Source organism: Elephas maximus, chromosome 7 (genome assembly GCF_024166365.1).
Source record: "Elephas maximus indicus isolate mEleMax1 chromosome 7, mEleMax1 primary haplotype, whole genome shotgun sequence".
Lineage (NCBI taxonomy): Eukaryota > Metazoa > Chordata > Mammalia > Proboscidea > Elephantidae > Elephas > Elephas maximus.
Window position 1 is genome coordinate 128,354,411 of NC_064825.1, and position 27,358 is coordinate 128,381,768.

The window sequence follows — 27,358 nt, forward strand, 5'->3', positions numbered from 1 at the left end:
CCCATTCATCTGTTGGTGGGTGGAAGGTTTGTGAAGGGAAGTGGGTCGGTGGGTCGGGCCAGCGGGCTCTGAGGGGAGAGCTGGCCTTCGCTGCCTCTCAGTGCATCTTTCCTCTCCCAGTTCCCTGCTCTTCTGTTCCAGGCACAAAGAACTTGCAGTTCCCCTTATTGGCACGTGCTCCATAACTTTCTGGACTTTGCTGGTGCTGTTCTTTCTGCTTGGAATACCCTCCCCCCACCTCCTTGCCTGCTTAATCCCTACTTGTCCATCAACTCAGCTTCTTTAATCCCCAAAACTGGGCCTGAAGAGCCCCCTCCTGCAGCAGCGGCGGGTCTGCAAAAGTCACAGTTCTTTACAGGGCAAACACCTGCCATGAAGGGCTGAGTCAAGGTTGGATCCGTGTACACTGGTTCCAGCCCTGACTCACCAGGTGAGGCAGCTCAGTCATACCCCTCTGGGGTCCCAGTTTTCCTTATTTGTTAACTGCGGGTGAGAGGGGCGTCAGATTAAATCAGTAATTCTTAACCTTTTTCCGGTCGTGGACCCTAGGAGCCTAGGAAAGCTATGGGCTGCTTCCCCAGCAAAATGCTGGGTGCATGTCCTATAAGGGCTGTAGCAACTGCTGGGGTGGGGACCCCGAAGGCGAGTGGAAAGCCCTGAGCTAGGGACCTCAGCAGCGCCCCTCCACCCGCCACACCCCCACTTACTGCAGCTCGGGCGACAGGATCTCCAGGTCCTGGGTGGGCCTGCTGTCCTGCTCGCAGCCTCTGCCGCCCCCTCCTGGGTAAAGCGGCACATGGGCGCTCCCAGGTGGGTGAGCATAGGGTGTGGTGGAGAGGGTAGGGATGCCCACCTCGCTGAGGTTCCCGGCTCCAGAACCTCCGAAATTTCAGAGAAAGCTGGGCTCCCACAGTAGCTCGCTGCACGAACTGGGGGCCCACGGCTGAGAGGGGCAGGGACTTACCCAAGGTCACGCAGCAAGCCCGGGCCGGGAGGCCACGTTCCCCGCGCCCTGCCGGGACGCCCGGAGCCGCTAGGACAGAGGCGGGGAGGCTGCCGGCCAGGAGCCGGACGGCGGCGCGACAGGCGGGTGGGCTGCGGTGTGCTGGGCGGCCGGCAGGGTCCGCTCGCAGCTGTCGCAGACCGGGGAATCTCGGCCTCGCGCTGGGGGCGGAGGGCGGGGACGGGGACAGCTGAGGCCGCGTCGGGTCGGGTGCGGGGCCGACCGGGCTGTGCTCGGGGTGGGGCCGACCCTGCAACTGGAGCCGCTGCCCCCGGTTAAAAATACCCCTGCCTGCCCGCGCCCCTCCCCCGCGTGCCCTTCTGTCCTGGCCCCTCCCCGGGGACAGCTCTGCTTTTGCTAATTTGTCCTCTCCCTGAGTTGGCCCCGGGCCTGCGGAGGGAGGGGCGCGAGCCACGGTGAGGAGGAGAGATAATCCGCGACAGTGCCCAGGAGATAGGGACGCGGGGGGAGGAAGCGGGGCAGGAGCCCTGGGAGGCGGAGGAGGGAGGAGGAGGAAGGCGGAGGGCCGAGGGAGGCGGGCGGGGAGGAGCGCTCTTCCTGGTTGGGCCCTGCCCTGAGGTGCCACCGGGAAGCCAGCTGCAGGGACCGCAGAAACCTCCCGAAACACCCTTTCTCCAGGTAAGGAGTTGGGCGGCCCGGCCGGGATTCACTGCCCCTGGCCACTGCGCCCCGGGGTGAGGGACTGCCCCCGCTCGGCCCCGCCTGGGGGCCACCGAGTGCCTGGGCAACGGGCGGCGGCTGGGGAAGGGTGAGGCTTAGTGACTGGGCTGGGGGAGGGCTGGTGGGGAAGGCACTGGGGCCCAGCTTGCCTCAGCAGCCTGGGGAGGGGGACCCAGACCTCCTGGAGTTCCTAACCCGCACCCCAGGGAAAAGGGTCCACTGCTTTCTCCAGCAAAATGCTCGGTGCATATCCGATGAGGGCATATTCTGTGAGCCTGGCTGCTTTGAGGAGGGGGTTACGGAGTTAAAGAGGCCTTCCCTGGGGCTCCTTGTGTTATCATCGGCTCCACCCTGCCCCACCTGGCTGGGCTGGCTGATGGCAGGGCGGCGGGCCCAGGACAATGGGAGCCTGGGAATGGTGAGGTGGTGATCAGCACGCTTGGGAGCTAGCGAGCCCCTCTCCTGGATTCTAGGAGCTGAGAGAGGTGGCAGTGAACCCTGAGTTTGTGAAGGAGCAGTGTTTCCAGGGAATCCCAGGTCTGGGGAGGAGTGGTGGGCAGGGGCAGGAGAGCAGAGCTAGCAGGCGGGAGCTCCGGTTCTAATCCGAGGAAGGCCTGGGATCTGAGCGGCTGTCGGTCCTCCAGGATGGCAGAGGAGTTCATTACTCCGGTGTATTGCACTGGGGTGTCAGCCCAAGTGCAGAAGCAGCGGGCCAAGGAGTTGGGCCTGGGCCGCCATGAGAACGCCATCAAGTACTTGAGCCAGGACTATGAGCAGCTGCGGGTGCAGTGCCTGCAGAGCGGGGCCCTCTTCCGCGATGATGCCTTCCCGCCAGTGGTCCAGAGCCTGGGCTACAAGGACCTGGGCCCCAACTCCTCCAAGACCTACGGCATCAAGTGGAAACGGCCCACGGTGAGGAGGGCTGCTCTGGGTGGGGCTCGGCTGACCCCAGATCCTGGGTCAGGGGTGGGATGGGACTGCAGGTTCCTGGTGGGGAGTAGGTTCTGGGTGGCTGGGTGCCAGTTTCCCTGAGGGACCGGCCCAGGAACAGGACTCTGGTTCTCCCACAGGAGATGTTCTCAAACCCCCAGTTCATCGTGGATGGAGCAACCCGCACAGACATCTGCCAGGGAGCACTGGGTAGGCCCTGGGGGTTTGGGTCTTTTTCCCATAGCAGTTCCCCATTCCCGTTCCTTCCGGCTCTGCCCCAACTCCTCCCTCCCACAAGCCCAGGCAGGCTCTGTCTACCAGCACTGGGCTGGTTTGTCCAGATTCCTGGGTCTTTTCTGTGAGTTCAGAGGAATTGGGAAGACCCTTCCAATGAAATTCTGGGTTCTCCCCAACATGGGCACCCACGTGCACCTACAGGGAGAGATTGGTAGAACAGATCTGATGTGGGCTCCCTCCCATCCCAGGGGACTGTTGGCTGCTGGCCGCTATTGCCTCCCTCACCCTCAATGACACCCTCCTGCACCGAGTGGTCCCACACGGCCAGAGCTTCCAGAATGGCTATGCTGGGATCTTCCACTTCCAGGTGAGGTGCCCTGCATACCTGGGGAGGGGGCTGTCACCAGGGAGGTGAGGCCGGATAACCCACAGCAGTGTAAAGACGGGGTGACCAAGGGCCACACCCTGCGTGGGCCAGCCTCCCTCTAGAAGGTATTTGACCTCTCGATGCCATCTCTGGTCTGTCATGTGTGAAACAGTTGGGCAGGTATGTCAGCTGGCAGTCTTCCTGGGTGGTAATGCATATCTGGGAGAAAGTGCTGGGAAGAGTAGAAAGAGCTCTCTGTTATATTCTAGAGGACAAATCCTTCTGCTACCCTGGGCCTCAGTTTCCCCACTGAAAAAGGAGGAGTGTTCCTCTGGGGAGAACAGACCGGTGCCATCCCCACCTGCAGCCTCACTCCCTCCCTGCGCTTCCCGCGAGATTGCAAACTGCAGCCGCTGACAGAGCCCTGCAGAAAAGAAAGACTCCCATCAAGTCCCTTGAAGCCAGCTGTTCCTGATTTTGTGCACAGGCTCATTTTGCTAACCACACTAATTAATTCCCAATGAGCCGGTGTTGGGAGAAACACATCCCAGCAACCCTGGGCGAGATCCTCTGGCCCTCGTGGGCCCAGCCTTGCCCCGGAGGGGCCTGGGTGTCCCCTTCTTCCGTCTAGTCAGGTAGCCCGGTATCCCATTCCATCCCCACCCACCTTGGAGGGTTGGGGCCGGAGGGGGGGCCTGTGGGGACCTCCACAGGGCAGATTCCTTTGGCCTAAGGTCGCACCTGCCCCGGCCCTGTGCTAGTCCACATGGGGGTGGCCTGGCCTCCCCTTCCCCCTCCTCCTTCACGCACTCCTCCAATCCGCTCCTCCTCGGCCTCCGAATGGCCCGTTCAACTTCCCCCCGCCCCCTCACACTCCCTAGTCCCGCCTCCTCCCCCTCCCCAGTGTTGGCCCCAGGCCCCACTCCAGACTGCTTGTGGTCGGCATGGTTCTAGGCACCCTGCGTTGGGGCTTTTCCGGTCCTTCTGTTCCCACCCTGAAAGATCTGCCTCTCCTGGTGCCTCTGAAGTAAAGCCAGTGATTGCAGGGAACCAGCCACGCCCATCTTGTGGTTAAAGGATCTGGGTGCCATGTTTTCATTCCCCACCCAGTTTGTATATGTATTACCCCTCATGCCCCACACCCAGGCCTAGAAGTGGGAGGGAAGCTGTAGGAGCATGACCAAAGGACTTTCCAGTCTCTTTACCTAGGGGATACCTTTGCCCTTTGCCTTCCAGTAGATTCCAGCTCATAAAAAAAAATATATAAAACAGAGTAGGACTACCCCATAGGGTTTCCAAGTTTGTAGTCTTCATGGGAGCAGATCACCAGGTTTTTTCTCCCATGGGGTGGCTGGTGGGTTTGAACCTCCCACCTTTCTGTTAGCAGCTGAGCTCTTTAACCACTGTGCCCCCAGGGCTCCTCTCCAGGAAATACCTTGGCCTATTTAAAAAATATCAACAGTGCTGTGTTAAAGGCCTTACCTGCCTGATCTTCCCATGAGGGAGGCATTTCCCACCCCTTTTACGGTTGGGGAAGCTGAGGCTCGGGAAGGTCAACTTGCTCAGAATCATGTATCTAGTAAGTGGCAGAGTTGAGGCTCAAGCTGGGGGATCAGTGGGCTGTGTGTGATCAAGGCCAGGAGATCCAAAATCAGGTACTCACTGTGCCCCCGTCCCGTGCCCCACCCCACAGCTGTGGCAGTTTGGGGAATGGGTGGACGTGGTGGTGGATGACCTGCTGCCCACTAAGGACGGCAAGCTGGTATTCGTGCACTCTGCCCAAGGCAACGAGTTCTGGAGCGCCCTGCTGGAGAAGGCCTATGCCAAGTGAGTAGGGACTCCACGGACAGCTCCCACCCACCCTGGGGGTGAGGGTTCCTGGCCCCCTTACCAGATACCTGCTTGGTGCCTGGAGTACTCACCTGGGGCTGCCCACAGGGTGAACGGCAGCTACGAGGCTCTGTCAGGAGGCAGCACCTCGGAGGGCTTTGAGGACTTCACAGGTGGGGTCACCGAGTGGTACGAGCTGCGAAAGGCACCCAGCGACCTCTATAGCATCATCATCAAGGCTCTGGAGCGAGGCTCCCTGCTGGGCTGCTCCATTGACGTGAGTGTGCCCAGCTGGCCCTTGCACCCTGACCTTGCACCCTGACCGTGATCGAGGCCCGTCATCCAGTGGTTCCCCCTTCCTAGCCCAACCCTGGACTCATCCTCACCCCAGACTTGTCTCCAGACCCCCCATCCTTCACCTCAGCACCATCTCTGGATCCATACCAGCCTCAACCATCATTTCATGCCCGTCCCCCACCTCCATGCCCGGTGTCATTCCTATCTCCACCTCCCCCCTTTCCCAAAACCTCAAATGGCAGTTCTTCCCCAGACTTGTTCTCCCACCCTATTCTGTTTCCACCCCCTTCCTGACATATAACTCCATGCCCATGCACTGTCCAGCCTTGGACTGCATCTCTCTCATCCCTGGTCTCAGCTCCCAGCCATTCCCTACCACACTCCCCACCTCATTCCCAGCCTCATCCCCCACCTCACTCCCTGCTTCATTCCCAGCCTCATCCCCAACCTCATCCCTCACCTCACTCCCAGCCTCATCCCCAACCTCATCTCCAACCTCATCCCCAACCTCATCCCTCACCTCACTACCAGCCTCATCCCCAACCTCATCTCCAACCTCATCCCCAACCTCATCCCTCACCTCACTCCCAGCCTCATCCCCAACCTCATCTCCAACCTCATCCCCAACCTCATCCCTCACCTCACTCCCAGCCCCATCCCCAACCTCATCCTTCACCTCTCTCCCTGCTTCATTCCCAGCCTCATCCCCAACCTCATCCCTCACCTCACTCCCAGCCTCATCCCCAACCTCATCCCCAACCTCATCCCTCACCTCACTCCCAGCCTCATCCCCAACCTCATCTCCAACCTCATCCCTCACCTCACTACCAGCCTCATCCCCAACCTCATCTCCAACCTCATCCCCAACCTCATCCCTCACCGCACTCCCAGCCTCATCCCCAACCTCATCCTTCACCTCTCACCCTGCTTCATTCCCAGCCTCATCCCCAACCTCATCCCTCACCTCACTCCCAGCCTCATCCCCAACCTCATCCTTCACCTCTCTCCCTGCTTCATTCCCAGCCTCATCCCCAGCCTCATCCCCAACCTCATCTCCAACCTCATCCCCAACCTCATCCTCCTCACTCCCAGCTTCATCCCTAACCTCACTCCCAGCCTCATCCCCAACCTTATCCTCCTCATTCCCAGCCTCATCCCCAACCTTATCCTCCTCATTCCGAGCCTCATCCCCCACCTCACTCCCTGCTTCGTTCCCAGCCTCATCCCTGACCTCACTCCCAGCCTCATCCCTCACCTCACCCCACTCCCACTCCCACCCTTCACTGCTCTTCAGTCCCACAGTTCATCTCCAAACCTCCCCCCATCTTTGATCTCAGACTCCAACCTCAACATCACTGCCATCCTCAACTCCAGCCCTGCCCCACCCCTCTTCCCCATCCTGTGTCCATTCCCAGCAGGCCCTCTTTGGTCCCGTGGTTCTGGGGCTGTGCGTGACTGTGTGTGGGTGTATATGTGCTCCCATAGATACTGACCAGTTCTGGCCAATAGCTCTCAGTGGGTGTACCCGGGCTCCCCCTCAGTGGCAGTGTGGCTGTGTGGGGGTGATGGACTAAACCACATCAGGTTCCCTGCCTGCTGCTCCCAACAGTTGTTGCGTGTGCAAGGAGAAATGTCCGAGTGCCATGAGTGCTCGCATCTCATCTCCTGACTGGGGGCACTAACCGGGCCCCTGAAGCCACCCCGACCACAGTGCACTGTCTTTCTGTAGATCTCCAGTGTTCTGGACATGGAAGCCGTCACCTTCAAGAAGCTGGTCAAGGGTCATGCTTATTCTGTGACTGGGGCCAAGCAGGTACTGCCTGGGTGGGGCACCTTCCCTTGGAGACTGTTTCATGCCCCCTTGCCTACCTGCGCCTCCCTGGTGTCTGACCCACCCCTGGGAGGGTCTGGTCCACCCCTGACCTGCAGCACCTGACCTACCTTCTCCAGACTCTCACCCTGCGATGTCTGTCCCATCTCGCCCTGACTTACTATCCTTCATGTCCAGGGCTGCCTCCCTTGTTGTACTGTCATTCCTGGAGGGCAGGCATCCTGGGGTGTGGTGCTGGATGGATGCCCACAGGGGAGGCATGTCGGGAGGGGCGTCATGGGGCAGTCAGGACAGGCACTGATGAGGGCTCTGGGGACCAGGTGAACTACCGGGGCCAGATGGTGAGCCTGATCCGGATGCGGAACCCCTGGGGCGAGGTGGAGTGGACAGGAGCCTGGAGTGATGGGTGAGGCTGGGGTGCTGGGGAGGCTGTTAGGTGCCTGGGGCGTTTTTGCCCAGGGCTCTGCCAACCCGGGTGGGCTGAGGAGTCAATAGAGGGATCCATCTTCATGTTACCAGGTCAGGGGTGGGGGAAGGGCGGGCGCTGTCCTGAGAAAAGGCCCCTACGTACAGACTATGGGCATCCTCAGGGCATCTGACCCAGCCCTGATAAAGAACTCCCTGGAATGGGACCTCAGGGCTTGGCCTTCAGGAGACCTCCTGACCTGGGCTGTGGGAAGGCAGGCCAGAGTACACAGGCTTGGGGGACTGAAGCCACCAACCCCTGGCAATGCCCTTCTCCCTGCAGCTCCTCAGAGTGGAACAACATAGACCCTTATGAGCGGCAGCAGCTCCAGGTCAAGATGGAGGATGGAGAGTTCTGGTGAGTAGCCCCCCCACCCCCGCAGCCTGGCCCTGTTTGGTGCCTTGCCCACCAGTTGTGCTGCATCCCTCTGCGCCCTGCCCAGGGACCGTGGCTCACCTGTGCACCCCCACCCCCAGGATGTCATTCCGAGACTTCTTGCGTGAGTTCACCCGCCTGGAGATCTGCAACCTGACCCCTGACGCACTCCAGAGCCGTTCCATCCGCAAATGGAATACCATGCTGTACGAGGGCACCTGGCGGCGGGGGAGCACTGCTGGGGGCTGCCGCAATTACCCAGGTGACCTGAGCTCACGGGCACCCTGGGGTGGGGTCTGGGCCCTGGGCTGCCCCAACCACCCAGGTGACCTGAGAAAAAGCGCGGACCCCCTCGGTGGAGTCTGTGCCCTGCTGCTTCCTGGCTCTGGGACCTTGGCAAATTCGTCACTTCTCTGGGCCTTTGTTCTGGCTTTAAGATGGGCATAAACAGTTGGGCTGACTGCTCAGATTTGCTTTAAGAAATAAAGTAGTCAATGTCCTTGTAAATTCTAAAGAGGCATGCTTGACCCACCACCTTGGGGTCTGAGTCCAGGTGCTAACAAGGAAGAGAAGCAGGGAGTAGTCAGATGCCATCGAGTTGGTTCCAACTCATGGCGACCCTGTGCACAACAGAACGAAATACCGCCTGGTTCTGTGCCATCCTTAGAGTCGTTGTTATGCTTGAACTCATTGTTGCAGCCACTGTGTCAATCCACCTCATTGAGGGTCTTCCCTTTTCCGCTGACCCTGTACTTTGCCAAGCATGATGTCCAGGGACTGATGGTTCCTGGCAACGTGTCTAAAGTATGTAAGACCCAGTCTCGCCATCCTTGCTTCTAAGGAGCATTCTGGTTGCACTTCTTCCAAGACAGATTTGTTTATACTTTTGGCAGTTCATGGTATATTCAATATTCTTTGCCAGCACCACAATTCAAAGGCGTCAGTTCTTCTTCGGTCTTCCTTAGTCATTGTCCAGCTTTCATAAGCATATGATGAGATTGAAGATACCATGACTTGGGTCAGGTGCACCTTAGTCTTCAAGGTGACATCTTTGCATTTCAACACTTTAAAGAGGTCTTTTGCAGTGGGTTTACCCAATGCAATATGTTGTCGTTTCAAGAAAGAAGCAGGGAGAGAAAGGACTAAAGCTGAGACCTTGGTCCTTCTACCCTCCTCCTGTCTCCACCCTCCTTCCTGCCCATCCTGCCTGCCCACTGTCTTCCTCCCTTCTCCTGTCTCCTTCCCCTGGCCTTCTAGATCCGCATGGATGACTTGGTATACCCCTTGGCCTCTCAATTCCTTAACATCCTCACTTCCAGCAACCTTTTCCTCCACCTCAATCCAGCCACCACCCTGTGGATACCGCGGAACTTGTCTTGCTCAGTAACTAATTGCTTACCTCTGAGTCCAAACATCTCACCGTCTAACCTCCACCTTCAACCCTTCCAACTCCCTTACTCCACAGTCCTCGTTGCAATATTTTTTTGGCCTCACTGGAATATCTAATCTGCTGAACCTACTGCTTGGACACTCTCCTTCATTGCTCTTCTTGTCTTCTTACCCAGGTTGGAACCCATCATTTTAATCTTGTCCCTGCAAACACACTCAGTTTCCCAACCCCTCTCTCTCTGCCCTTCCCTCCTGGCACAGCCACAACCCTAGCCAAGCCCAGCTCTCCACCTTCTGTGTGCCAGCACTGGAAACATTGACCATGGCTGGAGGGAAATCTCACACTGGGGTGGTGTTTTCCCTGTAAATTCACAGCCACAAACCTCAAATGAGCACTTTGTATGGGCCAGCATTCTACTGCCACTCTCTCCGCAAACCTCCCTGCTCTATTGCCCTCAGCTGAGGACATGGCCTTGTACTTCATTGAAAAGACAGGCCCCCCCAGCTGGTCTGCACCTGTGCATGTCTTTGCTGCCTCCCTGTCTGTGACAGTGGCAGAACACTTTCTGCTCATGGGCACCCCTCACCTCTGCTCCCCATTCCATTCTCCCTCACCTTGGAAGCCATTTCCTCCTTCTCCCATCACCCCTCACCATTGTGTGGCTACTGGATCCTTCCATCAGCACCTGCACGCTGCAGAGACTCTGCTGTCTTTCAAAAGGAAGCCCTCTCTTGACCTTCTTCCCCACCCACTTCTCTGCTCACTTTCAAAGCAGTGTTTCTCAAGCATTGCTGCACTCCCTATTTCCTTTGTCACTTCCAGTTCGGTTTTTAACCCATGCCAGTCCAGCTTCTATCCCCATCACGCTGCTGGGACTGGTCTTCTGACGGTCACCCCAACGGCTTCTGTGTTGCCAACACCAGCCCCACTCCTTTCTCTTGTTCTACACCTGCCAGCAGTTCCTATCACGCTCTTCTCTCTTGTAGGGATCCAATTTCATTTTCTCCCAACTGAATAACCAAGGTTCCCCATGATTCATTGAGAAGTCCATCCTTTTCTCTCTAACCTGCAGTGCCAGCTCAGTTGTAAATAGGTTATCATTGTTGGGAGTTGCTGTTGACTTGGCTTTGACTCACGATGACCTTATATATAATGAAAGGAAATATTGCCTGATCCTGCATTGTCTTCGCGATTGTTGGTGTGCTCAAGTCTGTTGTTGGGGCTATTGTGTAGTGCCTTCCCACCTAGAGGCTCATCTTCCAGCATCATATCAGACAATATTCTGTTGTGATCCATAGGGTTTTCATTGTCTGATTTGCAGTAGATTGTCAGGCCTTTCCTCCTAGTCTTTCTTAGTTTGGGAGCTCCATGAAACCTATTCATCATGGGTAACCCTGCTGGTAGTTCAAGTATACTACTTCAGTTGGTGGCATAGCTTCCAGCATCACCAGAACAGGCAAGCCACCACAGTATGCCAAACTGACAGAGGGTGGTGGGTCATAAGCATGCTTCCCATACATGTGAAGGTCCGTTTCTGGGCTTGCCATTCTGTCCCTTGGTCTGTCTATCCCTCTGCGCATTGCATGTGATTTGATTGCTATAGATTTTAAGAAGTCCTGTGATTGGAGAGAGTGAATTCCTTCTTCAGGAGTCTCTTGGCTATTCTTGGCCCTTTGTTTTTCCCCATGAATTTTAGAATCAACTTGTCAAGTTCTACAAAAACCCATTTTGAGATTTTTATTTGGAGTTGCATTGAATCTGTAGATCGAGTTGTGGAGAATTAACATCTTTACAATTTTGAGTCTTCTTACCTAAAAATATGATATATCTCCTCATTTATTTTGGTCTTCTTTAATGTCTTTTTGAGATTAAGTCCTAGGGACTTTATCATTTTGTTGCTGTTATAAGTGGTATCTCTCTTACAATTACATTTCCCAGGTAATACACTGAAACCTGCGAGAGCTGGAACTCCATGGCGCTGCCTTGTTTTTCCCAGTCTTGCAAGTTTTCCACCTTTGAAAGGGTGCAGCTTTATCACCTTTCTGTTGCTCTCTATTAGTGGAGAATATTTGAGTTTTCCTTCTCTAACAGGTTTCCGCCTTTCACAGGTTCCAGCTTTTACATGTTTTACTGTAATTGCTGATATGATAACATGCTGTTGACTTTTAAAATTTAATTTGTATCCAAAAAAAGACTAGACTTACTGGCCTGACGGAGACTGGAGAAACCCCGAGAGTATGGCCCCTGGACATCCTTTTAGCTTAGTAATGAAGTCACTTCTGAGGTTTACCCTTCATCCAAAGATTAGACAGGCCTATAAAACAAAATGAGACTAAAGGGTCACACCAGCCCTGGGGCAAGGACTAGAAGGGAGGAGGGAACAGGTGAGCTGGTACTAGGGAACCCTAGGTCGAGAAATGAGAATGTTGACATGTGGGTTTGTTAACCAAAGTTATAAAATAATATGTGTACTAACTGTTTAATGAGAAGCCAGTTCTGTAAACCTTCATTACAGTGCAATTAAAAAAAAAATTGTATCCAGCAAAGTTGCTAAACTGTAATTAATTTTACTGATTGATTTAGTAGATTTTGTTTGGTTTTCCTAACTGACAATATGGCATCTGCAAATAATGCAAAATTTATTTCTTCTTTTTCAATTTTTGTAACTTTTATTACATTTTCTTATTTAATATGCTGGCTAGGACTGTAGATTGTTGAATAGGAGTGAATATAGAGGGTATTGTGGGCTTGCTCCTCTTCGAAGGGAAAGTTTTCAACATTTCATCACAAAATGTTTACTGCTGATTTTGTCGTAAACCACACTGTTGTTTTTTTTGTAGACTCCTTTTATTAGATGAAGGAAGTTAAATATTATAAACAGTTCCTTTTTTTAAATTTTTATTGTGCTTTAAGTGAAAGTTTACAAATTAAGTCAGTCTCTCATACAAAAATTTGTATACACCTTGCTATATACTCCTAGTTGCTCTCCCCCTAATGAGACAGCACACTCTTCTTCACCCCATATTCCCCGCATCCATTCAGCCATCTCCTGTCCCCCTCTGCCTTCTCATCTCCCCTCCAGACAGGAGCTGCCCATGTAGTCTCGTGTCTACTTGAGCCAAGAAGCTCACTCCTTACCAGTATCATTTTCTGTCTTGTAGTCCAGTCCAATCCCTGTCTGAAGGAGTGGTTGCTGTCTTGGACTAAAAGAAGGTCCGGGGACCATGACCTCCAGGGTCCTTTTAGTCTTTTTACGAGAATTTGAGGTCTGCATCCCACTGTTCTCCTGCTCCCCAGGGATTCTGTGTTGTGTTCCTTGTTGGGGCTGTCATTGGTAGTAGCCTGGCACCATCTAGTTCTTCTGGTCTCAGGCTGATGTAGTCTCAGATTTATGTGGCCCTTTCTGTCTCTTGGGCTCATAATTACCTTGTGTCTTTGGTGTTCTTCATTCTCCTTTGGTCCAGATGGGTTGAGACCAATTGATGCATCTTAGATGGCCGCTTGCTAACATCAAGACCCCAGATGCCACACACCAAAGTGGGATGCAGAATGTTTTCTTAATACATTTTGTTATGCCAGTTGACCTCAATGTCCCCTGAAACCATGGTCCCCAGGCCCCCACCCCATTGCTCTGGGCTTCGAAGTGTTCGGTTGTATTCAGGAAATGAAGATCAACTTCTGATGTCAAATATCTTTAATGGCTGTAGGATTATTCAGATTTTCTATTTCTTCTTGAACTTATTGTGATAAGTTGTATTTTCTAGGAATTTGTCCATTTCATCTCTTTTCAAAGTTATTAATGTGAAGTTATCCTTAATTACTCTCATATCTCATCCGTAATAATGTCCCCTTTTTTATTCATAATGTTGTTTGTTTGCGCTATCACTTTCTTGTTTTTATTAATCCTGTGAGATATTTGTCAGTATCGTTAGTCTTCACAAAGAAACCACTTTTGACTTTGTTGATCTTTTGTGTAGTATTTTTGTTTTCTGTATCATTAATCTTTACATTCCTTCTAATTTTGAAAAATTTATTTTCAGACCTTATTTTATGACTTCTTAAATGCTTGGTTTATTAATTTGAAGTTTTTTTTTTAATGAAAGTACCTAAGGCTATCCATTTCCCTGTAAGTGAATCTTTAATTGCATTAAACAATTTTGATACGTAGTAGTATTTTTTAAGCGAGATATAATTCACATACCATAAAATTTATGCTCTTCAAGTGTACAATTCACTGGTTTTTAGTATATTCACAAGGTGGTGCAGCTATTAAAAAAAAACCACTGTCTAACTCCAGAACAATTCCATCACCCCAAAGAGAAACCTTGTACCCATTAGCAGTCCCTCCCCATCGCATACTGCCCCAGTCCCTGGCAACCACTAACGTGTTTTCTGTCTCTATGGGTTTGCCTGTTCTGGACATTTTGCATAATGGAATCCTACAATATGTGGGCCTTTGTGACTGACTTCTTTCACTTAGTATAACGTTTTCAAGGTTCATGTTGTAGCACGTATCACTACTTCATTTATGGGTGAATAGTATCGCATCGTATGGATAGAGCACATTTGTTTATCCGTTTGTCTGTTGGTGGACATTTGGGTTGTTTCTACTTTTTGACTATTGCAAATAATGCTGCTATGAACACTGATTGATGTACCAGTTGTTGTGTGCGCGTATGTGTTTTCAATTCTCTTGGGTGTATAGCTAGGAGTGGAATTGCTGGGTCACGTGGTAACTCTGTGTCTAACTTTTTGAGGAAGTACCAGGCTGTTTTCCAAGCAGCTGTACCATTTTACATTCCCACCAGCAATGTATGAGGGTTCCAGTTTCTCTTTTTTTCTTGTTCAGTCCAGCTAAAGGTTTGTCAATTTTGTTTTTTTTTTTAAATCTTTACAAAGAACTAACTTCTAGTTTTCTCTGTTTATTTTCTATTCTCTGTTGGCAGCTCTAATTTACTGGTGCTCTAATCTTTATTACTTCCTTCTTCCTGCTTGCTTTGGGTTTGCCCTTCTTTTTCTAGTTTCTTAAGGTGGGAGGTTAGGTTACTGATTTGATATCTTTTTTACTAAAGGTACATAGTGTTTTAATTCCCATTCTTTGCGGATTCTCATTGCCATTTTCGTTTCTACTTTTGATAAACTAGTTGTTTAGGGGAGGAGCCCTGATGGTATAGTGGTTAAGTACTTGGCCCCTCACTGAAAGGTTGGTGGTTTGAATCCACCAGCTGCTCTGTGGGAGAAAGATGTGGCAGTCTGCTTCTGTGAAGATTTACAGCCTTGGAAACTCCATCGGGGCAGTTTTACTCTGTCCTATAGGTTTACTATGAGTTGTAATTGACTCGACGGCAATGGGTTTGTTTTTTTTTTTTTGTATAGGGTCACTATGAGTCGGAATCGACTCAGTGGCAACAGGTTAATTGTAATAGAGGAGTGTGCTTTTACATTTCTAAACTTTTTTTTTTAACTAGTTTTTTATTACTACTACTAACTTCAGACTTAATTTCATTGTTCACGGTGGTCAGAAAATGTCATCTGTATGAGATCATAGCTTGGAAATGAGCAGAAGCTGGTTCTGTAGCCCAGCATATGTTGACTTTTCATCTCAGTACTCTTGTAAGGCCGGGCTGACTCCTATGGTGTGTACAATATGCCAAGCGCTCCTAAGTATTGTAAACACGGTAACTTGCTTAACTCTCACACTGACCCATAAGGTTGGTACTGTTGTCATCCCTGTTTTACAGACGAGGAAACTAAGGCACAGAGAGATTCAGTGATTTGCCCAGTCACCAAGCTATTAAGGGCAGAGCTGGGATTCAAACCCAGGCAGCATGCCCCTGGAGTCTGTACTCTTGACCGGCACACAATCCTCTAAGTGTTGTGGGCGGGGGGATGTTGTATAACTATTCATTATATCACAATTACTAACTCTTTTGTCTGCTGAATCTATCAGCTAGTAGGAGAGGAATGATACAATCTCACACCATCATGGTGGCTTTGCCAGTTTCTCCCTGTATTTCTATCAATTCTTTTTCTTTCTCCGTTTTGAGCTATATGATATTAGGTGTCTGAAGTTTGGAAGTTTTTTATCTTCCTCGTGAACGCAACCTTTTTTTTTTTTTAATTCAGTGACCTTCCTTGTCTCTAATTATGGTTTTTACTTTTAAGTCTGTTATTTTGGCCAATGTTGACATACCCATTCCTATTTTTTTGGTTAGCATTTTTGGGGTACATCTTCTTGAAATCCTTGCTAGCCAGTTTTTTTGCAGCCTGATGTTTCAGTTGTTATCCCTTGTAACCAGCAATATAGCTGGATTTTTAAAAATTCAGTCCGAAAAATTTTGTGTTTTTATGGCGAGTTTAGTCCATTTGCACTCATAACGATTACTCATGTATTTGTATTTATTTCCTCCGACTTTCTGTGTACTTTGTTTCTCCCCCGTTATGCCTTCTTTTGGAGTCAGTGGGTTTTTTTTTTTTCCTCCTTACTCCATTTTTTCCTTTCTACTAATTTGAAAGACATATGTTCTTTTTCTATTCTTTCACTTGTTTACTTAAGATCTTGCCTAATGAATTCTAAAGTTAGTTTATCAATATCTTTATCCTTGTCCTGAACAATGCAAAGACCTTAGAATACATTAACTTTAGTCACTCTTTTGTTTTATATATATGCTATTACTAGCTAGTATTTAAATTCTAAACTGTATTTTCCTGCTGTAAATTTAGCATTATTATTATTATTTGATACAGCCCATATCTATTTGGATTTAATAATAGTATTTTTGGCCACCAATTCTAGATCTTCATCTGATATTATTTTCCATCTTCCTGAAGTATGTCCTTTTGTATTTCTTTTAGTGAGGGTCTTTTGGTGGTAAACCTTCTTATTTATCTAAAATGCCTTTATTTCATGCTCATTCTTGGCAGCTTTTCTGGATATACAATTTTGGGTTGACAGTACTTTGAGCCCATGGAGGATACTAGCACTCTGGTTTTTGCTTCTGTTGTTGCGCTTACGAGTCAGTGGTCTGTCTGCTGTGCCTTCTGAGGTCGTCTGTGTTGTCTCTTTGGCTGCTTTTAAGACCTTTTTTTTTTCTTTGATGTTCCTACGCTTTCACCATGATGTGTTGAGGTGCCAATTTCTTTTTTTCTTATCCTATTCTGGATTTGTTGGGTTTCCTGGATCTGAAGATTGGTATCTTTCAGCAATTTGGAAAATTCTTAGCTTCCTCCCCACTATTATTTCCTTCTGGAATTTCAATTAAATGTAAGCTGGACTTTCTCACGCAACCCTCTGTCTCTTAACCTAGCTTTTCAATTGTCCACCTCTTCACCTCTCTGGATTGCAGTGGGTAGTTTCCTCAAATTCATTCTCTAATTCACTCATTTCTACTTTTGCTGTGTTTAATCCCATGGTTAATCCTTTTAACAAGTGCTTAATTTCAATTCTTTTATTTTTTTATTTCTAGAAGTCTTACTGAATCCTTTCAAACCTGTTAATCCCTTGTTCATATTTTCAAGCTTCTCATAGTCAGCATAGTCTGTTATATTGTCTGGTAGTTCCAGTATCTGAAGTCTTAGTGGGTCGGTTTTTGTCTCTTGTGCCTGCTGGTTTTCAGTTATTGTGCCTTGTTCCCTTGTAAATTTAGAGACTTTTGACTCATTTGGCTTGGAAGTTCCTCTGTGGGAGGCTGTTTTGAGGTGAAATTCACATAATGTAAAATTAACCATTTTAAAGTGAATAAATCAGTGGCATTTAGTATATTCCCAGTGTTGCACAGGCACCACCTCTGTCTAGTTCCATAACGTGGTCGTCACTCCGAAAGAAAGGTCATTACCCATTAGCTGTCACTCCCAATTCCTCCCTCTCTCTGGCCCCTAAAAAACACCAACCTGCTTGCTGTTTCTGTGGGTCTACCTGTTCTGGATATTTCATGTAATGGAATCATGCAATATGTGACCTTTTGTGTCTAGCTTCTTCCACTCAGCATAATGTTTTTGTAGCATGTACCATTTCTGTTTATGACTGAATAAACCCATTGCCCATGAAGTCAATTCCGACTCATAGCGCCCCTATAGGGCAGAGTTGAACTGCTGTGTAGGGTTTCCTACTCTGTAATCCTTACGGAAGCAGACTGCCACATCTTTCTCCCTCGGAGCAGCTGGTGGGTTTGAACCACTGACTTTCAGTTAACACCTGAGCACTTAACCACTGTGCCACCAGGGCTCCTTATGGCTGAATAAAACGACAATTGGTTTATCCATTCATCCCTTTGTGGGAGTCTGGGAGTCCTGGGATGAAGTTAATTCTCTCCAGAGAGAATTGGCATGTGTTTCTGCCAGTCGCCCGGGGATGCTAGCAACCCAGAATTAGTTTAATAAATTATCTGCTTAAGGTTTCCTTGACCTCACAGGGATCAAGAATTAAAACCGCAAACCCACGTGGTTATAAATTCTCAGGGAGAGTGAGTTTTTCTCTTTTCCCCAGTGGCGTTTATTTCTCTTTCGCATGTACACTGCTGCTATTCCTTGTGCGAGGATCCCAGTTTTATTGCCAGAATCTTCTATTGGATTCTCCACTTTGGGCCAGTCACCCATGCCCAGTCTCAGGGTCTCCAGGGGCCGAAAGAAGTCCTTGGCATTATTTTCTTTCTGGGCTCCAAGTTCCAATTTTGCTTTGTTGAGGGAGGATGGTGTGGCTTAGTGATGCAGTTAGCGTGTTTTGCACACCGTATCCAGAATTTGCCGGTTTCGGTCAAGAGGGTTGTTCCGGCAGCCAGTTAAATCAGCAGAGCGCCAGAAGTGGACGTCTGCCATCATCTCTAGCCGCCCGTCCCGCGGTAGCCTCTTCTCAGCTCCTGCTTTGCCTCTTGCTCTCTTCTAATCCATTCTCCAGGAGCCCTGGTGGTGCAAGGGTTAAGTGCTCAGTTGCTAACTATAAGATCATAAGGTCTGTAGTTCAGACTCATTGGCCGATGGCCACTCCTGGGAGAAAAGACCTGGTGATTTGCTCCTATAAAGATTACAGCCTTGGAAACCCTGTGGGGCTATAGGTTCACTATGAGTCCATCTATTCAGTGGCACACAACACCACCAAGCCATTCTCCACACAGCAGCCAGTCACCTTTTAAAATGCAAATCCAGGCACCTCCCTCCCAGGTGTGAACCTGTCAACTGTCCTTTTGCTCTTGGACTCAGTCAACACCCCCCACCCGAAGTGTCCTGCCCACCCCTCGCCCTCTATGCACCCCCTTGCTCACTGCACTTTGGGCCTCATCTGGACACTCACTGCTCCTCTGATGTGCACTTCCCACCCCTGCTGTGGGTTTCCTTCTGCTTGTCTGGCTTCCCTTGTCTTCCCAGGGCCACCCCTTCAGCTCTGAGTGCAAATGTCCCCTTCCCAGAGAAGCCTTCCCTGACCAGCTCTAGTTTACTCATTCTTTATGGTAATTCTGTTCATTAAGTTAACTGACTTGCTTGGACATCCTCTCTCCTCTGGAATGCGAGCCCAACAGAGTAGGGCTGAGTCTGTCCCAGCTGCCTCCCGGCACCCAGTGGACACGCCTTAATGTTTGTTGAATTAATGAGTGGGCCCATGGGCGTGGGGAGGCTTGGGACCGCTCTGCTCCACTCCTGATCCTTACCTCCCCACTTCCTGCAGCCACTTTCTGGGTGAACCCCCAGTTCAAGATCCGGTTGGAGGAGGTGGACGATGCAGAAGATGACTACGGGGGTCGTGAATCAGGCTGCAGCTTTGTGCTCGCTCTCATGCAGAAGCACCGCCGCCGTGAGCGCCGCTTCGGCCGCGACATGGAGACAATCGGCTTCGCCGTGTACGAGGTGAGCCCCAGAAACCCCACACAACCTCGCTGAGAAACGCCACCTCCCGCCCCACTGCAGCTGAGCTTCCACTAGGGGGCTCCAAAGGACATTACTGCTGCTGCTGCCCTTCCCCGGTGAACTGAGGTTTATCACACCTGCGGGGGCAGGTGGCCCTGGATGGAACCTCAGGGAGGCACCTGCTCAGACCCTCTGCCAGGCCTGGGCAGGCAGGGGGATAAAGTTCACCTCATGAGGCAAATGGAAGGGTGTTTGGCTTGGAGAAGGGAAGATTCTGGGATTCACCCCATCCAAGAAGGCTGGAAGGCTGCCCTTCAGAAGACCGAACTGGCTGAGCTGGCCCTGAGGTGCAGCTTTTGGGGCCAGGCTTTGGCTCAGGTTCAGTAAGAAGTGGGCAGGTGGGCTACCCTGGAGGAGTAGTGAGTTCCCTGTTTTGGCAGCGTGTAAGCAGAGACCAGGTGTGGATTTGTAGGAGAGGGAGGGCCTCCTGCCCCGGAGAGGTCGGACTGGTGGTTCTGTGATGATGACTTCTCCCTGGGCCCACCCTGCTTCACCTGCTGTGTGTTCAAGACAGGGACAGAAACTTCCAGAGCTTCCTGGCTGGGGCAAAGTAAGGCCACAGCCTTGGCCCACACCCAGAGCCCCTAAGAGCAGACTGGTATGGACCTTTGGTGACCCGGGGTCTTAAGACATTGCAGCTGGGCTCCTCAGGGGCTGCCCTTGGGATTCTGATTCAGGCGTCAGGCTTGGGGCATCCCAGAAATGAAGTGGGTGCTCAGGCCTGCTTGGGCCATCTTGCCTGGGATCCTGGGCTCCTCCTCTGACCTGAAGACAGGTCTGGGTCAGCACCGGCACCAGTCCAGAACTCTGCCTCCTGGTCCTCTTCATCTTTAGTGTCTCTCCTTTCAGAACTCAGGGCCCCTGCTTAGCTTTCAGCCTTTCAGCCTATACCCTCTTTCCTTGGGACCAGCAAAAAAAAAAAAAAACAGTTGCCACCAAGTCAGCTCTGCCTCGTGGTGACTTCACGTGTGTCAGAGCATAACTGTGCTCCGTACGGTTTTCAGTGGCTGGTTTTCTTTTTTAAAGGAGATTGCCAGGTCTTTCTTCTGATGTGCCACTGGGTGAACTCAAACCAAGCACCTTAACCGTTTCCACTACCCAGGGCCTCCAGGACCAGCACATATCTAATCTCCCCATCTCTCTTGCAGGTCCCTCCACAGGTAGGTGTGGCACCTGACTCACCTGGCTTTGCACACCCCCGAGTACACGCGGCCTGATGGGGCCACGCTCATGGCCCAGAAGAGAGCAGGACGGTGGCAAACCCACACATAAGGCTGCCCCATGGTGGGCGTGTGGGAGCGAAGACGTTACCTGTGTTTTACTGCTCACAGAATGCTTCCCCTCCTGACCGTTCAGTGGTCAGAGCAGACATTGCTCTTTTATGGCTCAAAGCAGGTAATACGTGAGGGAGCTGGATCTGAACTCTGGTCCTCAGAGCCCTACCCTGACGCTGAGTAAGCGTGGACTGAGAGGCAGTCTGAGGTAAAGGTTAGGAGAGGGCGTTGGGCTGGTGAGTGTTCTGCAACCTTGAGCAAGTTGCTTCAGCGCTCTGAGCCTCGGTGTTGGTGTCTGTAAAATGGGATAACAGCACTGACTTACAGGTTGTCGCAAGCAATAAGTGAGGTGGTGGTGGTTGTTGATTGCCATCAAGTTGGCAATTGTTGTGTATAACACAACAAAACAGTTGCCTGGCCCTGTGAAATCTTCATGATTGCTGGTATGTTGGAGCCTATTGTTGCAGCTGTTGCATCATTCCACCTCATCGAGGGTTTCTCTCATTTTCATTGACCCCTGACCAATCACGATGTCCTTTTCCAGCGACGTTAAGTGAGGTACCGCAGGTAAAGGGCTTGCAGTGTCTGACATGCAGAAAGTTCCAAGTGGAATTTAAAAAAGGGTGCCCTGTGATAATAATGACACTGTTATTTAAATGGTGTTATACCTGCCTTGTTGGCATTCAAGCTTCTCTTCACTTTCACCCTGTGCTGTGGACAGGGCTGGCCTTATTACCCCATCTTACAGATGAGGAAACTGAGGCCAAATGACTCATCACGGTCATGCAGGCTGCTGAGCCATGACCCAAGTCCCAGCCACTTGGCCAGCGTTTGGGGGGCCCAGTGTCTAGTGGTGGGGGAGGCTCCTGTGGGCGGGCTAAGCAGCTGCAGCGTCCACTCTCTCCCTCCCCTGCCAGCTGGTGGGCCAGTCGGCCGTGCACCTGAAGCGGGACTTCTTCCTGGCCAATGCTTCAAGAGCCCGCTCTGACCAGTTCATCAACCTGCGGGAGGTCAGCTCTCGCTTCCGCCTGCCGCCCGGGGAGTACGTGGTAGTACCCTCCACCTTCGAGCCCAACAAGGAGGGCGACTTCGTGCTGCGTTTCTTCTCGGAGAAGAGGGCAGGGACACAGTGAGTCACGGCTGGTGCCTGCTCCCCAGTCCAAGAGCCCTGCAGGCCAGCCCACCCCCGCCCCTCCTGCCTTCCTCTCAGGCTCTGGTCCCTCTCTGCTCTGACCGCCCCACCCTTCTCCCACTCTCCACAGGGAGCTGGATGACCAGGTCCAGGCCAATCTCCCCGACGAGGTGCGTGGCCCTTCCTCCCTCCTTCACCCTGTGCCACCAGGGGGTATGATAGGGACCTGGTATTCTGCCCCCTGGGCCCCAGCCAGTAGGGCAGAGCCCCTCCTGGCAGAAGTGGTAAAAGTAATACTAAAAGTGGTGCAAAGATTAATGCACTCAGCTGTTAACCGAAAGGTAGGAAGGACCTCAGAAGAAAGACCTGGCAATCTACTGCCAAAAAATCAGCCATCAAAAACCCTGTGGAGCGTGGTTCTACTCTGACACACATGGGGTCACCATGAGTTAGAATTGGCTTGATGGCAACTGGTCATTTGCCTAGCACTTTACAGTTTGCAGCGGACTTTGTGGTCATCAGGGGCACAGCTCCCTAAGCACTCATGCTGTGCCGGCTCTGTGCTGAGCACTTCCCCTGCATCATCCCATTTCCTTCCCACAGCAACCCTGTTGGGGTGCTATCACCATCTCCCTCTACAAAGGGGAAGCTCAAGTTCAGAGAGGTCAAAGAACCTACCCAAGGCTGCGCAGCAAGGACCCAAACCCTCACCCTTCATCACTGAGCTCTACCACGTCCCCCTCATTTGGACCCCAGGAGTCTTGGGCGGGGGAGGGGGGGCAGAGCAGCGTGCATCAGAATTTTACAGATCAGAAGAATGAGGCTCCGAGGTGAAGTGACATGTAGCTAGTGAGGGGGCCCAGCCCCACCTCCAGCTGCTGTCCACACAGGGGCAGGGCTGGGGCACCCCTTACCTGCTCTCCACCTTTCTCGGTCCAGCAAGTGCTCTCAGAAGAGGAGATTGACGAGAGCTTCAAGGCCCTCTTCAGGCAGCTGGCAGGGGAGGTAGGTTGGAGTGTGGTGGGGGTGGCCAGGTCCCCGAGGGACAGCCTCTCCCAGGACAGGTACCATCCTCCCTCTTTCCCAGGACTTGGAGATCAGTGTCAGGGAGCTGCAGACCATCCTCAACAGGATCATTAGCAAACGTGAGCCCCCAATCAGCTGCTCCCCACCCCATGTCCCACCCCCCTTTCCTCCAAGCACCGGGATCCAGGCCTCTGCCCCGACAGTGGAGCTGAACCCAAACACCTTGGGCTGCACAGAGGATGAAGCCTCCATGCTTTTTGGAGCCCTGCTCACCCCCATTTTCTTCCCCACCTCCTCTTGCTGTTTTGCTGGAACCCTATTCTCCATGCCTGACCTCCTGCCTCGGAGTGATGGGAAGCAGGCTCCCTCTGGGCAGCACAGCCCTGCAGGCTCATGGTTTAGCCAACTGACAGCACCTTTACACCAAGAAAAAGGTTCCTTTCCACCCAGAAGATCAGCTCCAGGGCAGGCCTGGGGAGCAGAGTATGACAGGCTTCATTGCCCAGTGTGCACACTGAAGACAGGCGCCTCCCTGACCTTCCTCTTCCCTCCGCCCACAGCCACTCCCTTTCTGCTCTTTGCCTGTGAAACCCTCCTCACCTTTAAACCGTGGCCCACCTTTGCTTTATGTTTCTATGACACTCCTTTCATTTCTGTTTAGCACTTGCTCCATTTTCCTTTGGCCTAATTCTCTTGGGTGTTGACATGGCTTTTGAGAGCCCTGATTGGATTCTGAAATACTCTACAGCTGTATTTGCTGATGATAGCAACAATACTATATGCTTACTCTGCCAGATTTTACACCCCTGAGGCAGGACTCCTTCTTCCCTGACCTCTGTCCCGCCCTTGCCCCCAGCCTGGAAGCTCACCGGGCTGAGTCCTTGGAATTGGTTTTTTTTTGCAGACAAAGACCTGCGGACCAAGGGCTTCAGCCTGGAGTCCTGCCGCAGCATGGTGAACCTCATGGACGTATCCTTACTGCTAGCAGTGTTCCCTTGAGTGGTCTTTTGGGTGGTGGGTGTTGGCATGGGAAGGGCGCTGGTGGAGCTGTCCTGGGAACAGTGGAGAAGTGGACAAAGCTCTGCAGAATAGATGTTCAGATGCCTTCCTGGGCATCTGCCCCAATTGGGAGGGGGAAACTGAGGCACGGGCCTTGCACCCAGTGAAAGGTGAAGCCAGCCAGGACTGGGTCCCAGAGTGGCCCTAAGACTGGTGCTCTGTCTGCGCCCCTCCGCAGCCCACCCCACTGCCCCGCGACTCAGAGAATGAGCGCACCCCGCCGCCCCCGACTCACAGCCCCTGGCTGTGGCTGCCTACACAGGGGCTATGGCAGCTCCCTCTCTCCCCTGCGAGCCGTCGTGCTCTCCCTGCAGTCAGCCTCCCCTTCTCTCCGCCGGCCCGCTCTCCCTGCAGCCCTGGCCTAAGCTATAGAGTTGCCTTCTTAACGGCCCGCAGCGTGACGGCAACGGGAAACTGGGCCTGGTGGAGTTTAACATCCTCTGGAACCGCATCCGGAATTACCTGGTAGGTGGTCCCAGGGGGCTGGCGCCCCCCCCGGCAGCCCCAGCCCCAGCTAGGAAGGCCAGGCTGCAGCCCCCAGGGGCTGTGTGGGCTAAGCCCCTCGCCTTGTCCCCCCGTTCAGCAGGACGGGTGAGAGGGTGTGGGCAGGAAGGGCCAGTGCCTCCACCTGGCCCTCACCCTCTGCCCCCGCCCCAGGCCGTCTTCCGAAAGTTTGACGTGGACAAGTCCGGCAGCATGAGTGCCTACGAGATGCGGATGGCCATCGAGTCTGCAGGTGAGGCCCAAGGGCTGGTGGCCCCTGTGGGCCTGGGGCAAGACTGTCCCACTGCTCTGCGCCCCAGGCCACTTCCCTGACAGCTACCCAAGGCTGTGACCCACCCTGCTCACCCTTGTCCCTGGGGGTGATGATGGTGACGGTGATGACAGCACTAATGGCAGTGGTGGTGGTGGTGACAGTGGTGACAGTGATGGTGACAGCGATGGTGGTGACAGTGGCGGTGGTGACAGTGGTGGTGGTGACAGCGGTGATGGTGACAGCAGTGATGGTGGTCGTGACGGTGACAGTGCTGACAGTGATGGTGGTCGTGTGATAGCAGCCATCCTCTTCTGGCTTTCTCCCACCCTACGCACTACAGTGTGCTAAGTGCCTTCCCAGCATGCTTTCCTTTCATCCACATGGCAGCCCAATGAGAATAGGTTCTTTTATTATTCCCATCATGCACATGAGAAGTGAGGTTCAGAGAGGGATAGTGGCTGGCCATAAGCCACACAGCTCCAGGAGGTGGAGCCGGGCTCCACAGCCCCAGTGAGAACCAGACCCCTGGGACCTCTTTGGCCAGCACCCAACTCCTTGGCGCTGCCTGGGCCCTGGCGCTCCCTCTGGACCTGGGACTGAATGCCTAGTCTCTCTCAGCTCCTGGTCCTGTCCATGCTCCTGAGCTGTGGGGCAACTCCCTGGAGCAGGGAAGGGCCCAAGCACCCTGCCCAGTCCTGGTCCCCACCTCGGCACCCAGGCAAAGGCTAGGCTCCCTTGCCCTCACTCAGTCTTCCCAGCCCTCACGCAGCCCTCTCTGCCCTCCCTGCCCTCACTCAGCCCTCTCTGCCCTTCCTGCCCTCACTCAGCCCTCTGTGCCCTCTCTGCCCTCACTCAGCTCTCCCAGGCCACCCCTGCCCTCCCTTGGCCCTCCCTGCCCTTACTCTGCCCTCCTGGACACCCCTGCCCTCACTCAGCTCTCCCTGCCCTCACTTGGCTGGCTTTCCTGGGTCAGGCTTCAAGCTCAACAAGAAGCTGTATGAGCTCATCATCACCCGCTATTCGGAGCCTGACCTGGCTGTTGACTTTGACAACTTCGTGTGCTGCCTGGTTCGCCTGGAGACCATGTTCCGTGAGTATCCCTCAATTGGTACTCACCTTCTCGCTCTGCCACAAACCTGCCCCTCATGAGTTAGTGGAAGGACAGGCAGGTAAACGGCAGATATAGTCCGAGAGGCTGCTTTGCATGGAAACCTGAAGGCTGGTGCTGGGAGATGGGGGAGGGGAGTGGGGACACGAAGGGGGCTCCCAGGTAGTGGGATGAGGCCCTTCCAGGCTGAGAGCGGTGAGCAAGCCTGGGGTGCTATGGGAAAGGGGACACTCCTGGCTCTGCCTTGAATGTCCCACTACTTGGCTATCTCATGCCCTCTTGTCTTGAACACACAGGGTTTTTCAAAACTCTGGACACAGATCTGGATGGAGTTGTGACCTTTGACCTGTTTAAGGTGGGAACCTTGGGGGGCCTGTGGTGGGCAGCTGCTCCTTAGGGGCCACTGCATTTTCTTACCTGACCTGTGCTCTTCAGTCCCTTCCTGGGCAGGAGCTGTGGCTCCTAAAGCCTGGGCCCGTGGGTCCTGGAAGGACAGGGTACGTGTCGGGGCTCTGGAAGGGAGGGCCAGGCCCTGGTGGCCTCTGTGGGAGCTGTAGCCTGGTCTCTGGGGTGGAGGAGTAAGAAGGTCATCTCCTATATAATGAACCCTCCCCGACCAGCCCTCAGAGAGCAAGGGGACAGTGGCTCCAGAGCTAGGGGGCTGGCAGGCTGGACTCTGGGATCCTGGAGGCAGAATGGGGCCATTGCTCCTGCCCCGGGCTGACCTCTCTGTCTCTCTTTGCCCTCAGTGGTTACAGCTGACCATGTTTGCATGAAGCCAGGCTCCAGCCTCCCTGCCGTGCCCCCTCCCTCTTCTGCCAAGCTACACTTCCTGCCAGTCACCCCAGGCCACACTAGCTGCAAGTGCCTTCCTCGGGGCGTGGAGGTGGCCCTTCCTCCTGTCCCCCAGCTCCCAGCCAGCACGGCTCATCTGCCTGGGCAGAGCTGGGTGGCCCTCCTGCCTCCGCCAGCTGAGGTCTCAGGCTGGACCCCCAGCACCTCATCGCGGAGCAGGAAGGCAGCTTTCGCTTGTTATTGCCTCAGGGTAGGGCTCCTGGGGAAGCTGGCAGTCCCAGCCCCTACCCCTAGAACCCTGAGATGCCCCCTCCTCTCACCCACTGGGGCTCCCACCATGTCTAGCTCTTGAGACGCCACCCTCCCAGCCCCACCCACAGGGCCTCACGTCAGACGTTCACCCATAACCACTAGCTTGGCACAGTCGTGGAAATCCAGGCTGTGCGGAGCCCACCTCCCATCTGGGGTCTCCCCCGGGACTGGGGACATTTGTGCCCTCCAGTGCAGAAGCCAAAGCCCTGTGTGCCTCCTGCATCTGCCCTCCCTGCCCTCCCTGCCCTCCCCCTCCCCCCCTACCAGGAAGCTGCCCACCTGGAGAGCAGTCTGGCCTCCCTCTTCCTTTTTTATACTGGTGATTCAAAGGGGACTCTTCAGGGACTGATTTATTGCTATGGGGGTGCCGGAGGCGCCTGGGCGTGGGGTAGAGGGGTCTCATGTTTCCAAGCAGAGGAACCCCAAATAAAAAGGAAAAAGGCCCCCTATCTGGCTCTGGAGTGTTTCTGTCCAAACCTCCTGCCTGGGAGAAACAACTCCCGGCATCACCCCCACCTCTCTGACCCCCCATCTCTTCCCTGTTGATCCAGTGGCTTGCACCCCTGCTGGAGTACTGGGTGTCTGGCCCTG

General features: G+C 52.9%; 2 protein-coding genes across 2 annotated transcripts; one reads left to right on the forward strand and one right to left on the reverse strand.

The window, feature by feature from the left end:
- Positions 1 to 1,933, reverse strand: LOC126080681 (basic proline-rich protein-like). Its single transcript, XM_049891858.1, has 4 exons — positions 1,880 to 1,933; positions 1,590 to 1,762; positions 965 to 1,491; positions 1 to 879 (listed from the first exon to the last, which is right to left on the reverse strand). The coding sequence occupies exons 1-4, from the start codon at positions 1,931 to 1,933 to the stop codon at positions 704 to 706; spliced, it is 930 nt and encodes a 309-aa protein (XP_049747815.1). The 3' UTR covers positions 1 to 703.
- Positions 1,536 to 27,232, forward strand: CAPN1 (calpain 1). The gene is made up of 22 exons (XM_049892449.1): positions 1,536 to 1,642; positions 2,329 to 2,596; positions 2,755 to 2,824; positions 3,100 to 3,218; positions 4,912 to 5,045; positions 5,157 to 5,325; positions 7,075 to 7,158; positions 7,497 to 7,582; positions 7,925 to 7,999; positions 8,119 to 8,279; positions 19,066 to 19,244; positions 20,453 to 20,464; positions 21,496 to 21,707; positions 21,841 to 21,880; positions 22,650 to 22,715; positions 22,798 to 22,855; positions 23,641 to 23,705; positions 24,192 to 24,260; positions 24,453 to 24,531; positions 25,526 to 25,642; positions 25,957 to 26,015; positions 26,410 to 27,232. Exons 2-22 carry the CDS (start codon positions 2,330 to 2,332, stop codon positions 26,434 to 26,436), a joined length of 2,148 nt encoding a protein of 715 aa, XP_049748406.1. The 5' UTR covers positions 1,536 to 1,642; position 2,329; the 3' UTR covers positions 26,437 to 27,232.
- The last annotated feature ends 126 nt before the right edge of the window (positions 27,233 to 27,358 follow it).

What these genes read in the sequence shown, in the direction of transcription:
- LOC126080681 (XM_049891858.1), bottom strand. Translation starts at nt 1,933, where the DNA reads ATGCACCGAGCATTTTGCTGGAGAAAGCAGTGGACCCTTTTCCCTGGG. An exon ending in CCCTTTTCCCTGGGGTGCGG is followed by an intron (nt 1,763 to 1,879) that starts GTTAGGAACTCC and finishes ACCCTTCCCCAG; the next exon opens with CCGCCGCCCGTTGCCCAGGC. An exon ending in TCCCTGCAGCTGGCTTCCCG is followed by an intron (nt 1,492 to 1,589) that starts GTGGCACCTCAG and finishes TCCGCCTCCCAG; the next exon opens with GGCTCCTGCCCCGCTTCCTC.
- CAPN1 (XM_049892449.1), top strand. Translation starts at nt 2,330, where the DNA reads ATGGCAGAGGAGTTCATTACTCCGGTGTATTGCACTGGGGTGTCAGCC. An exon ending in ACCGCATCCGGAATTACCTG is followed by an intron (nt 24,261 to 24,452) that starts GTAGGTGGTCCC and finishes CCCCCGCCCCAG; the next exon opens with GCCGTCTTCCGAAAGTTTGA. An exon ending in GATGGCCATCGAGTCTGCAG is followed by an intron (nt 24,532 to 25,525) that starts GTGAGGCCCAAG and finishes TTCCTGGGTCAG; the next exon opens with GCTTCAAGCTCAACAAGAAG.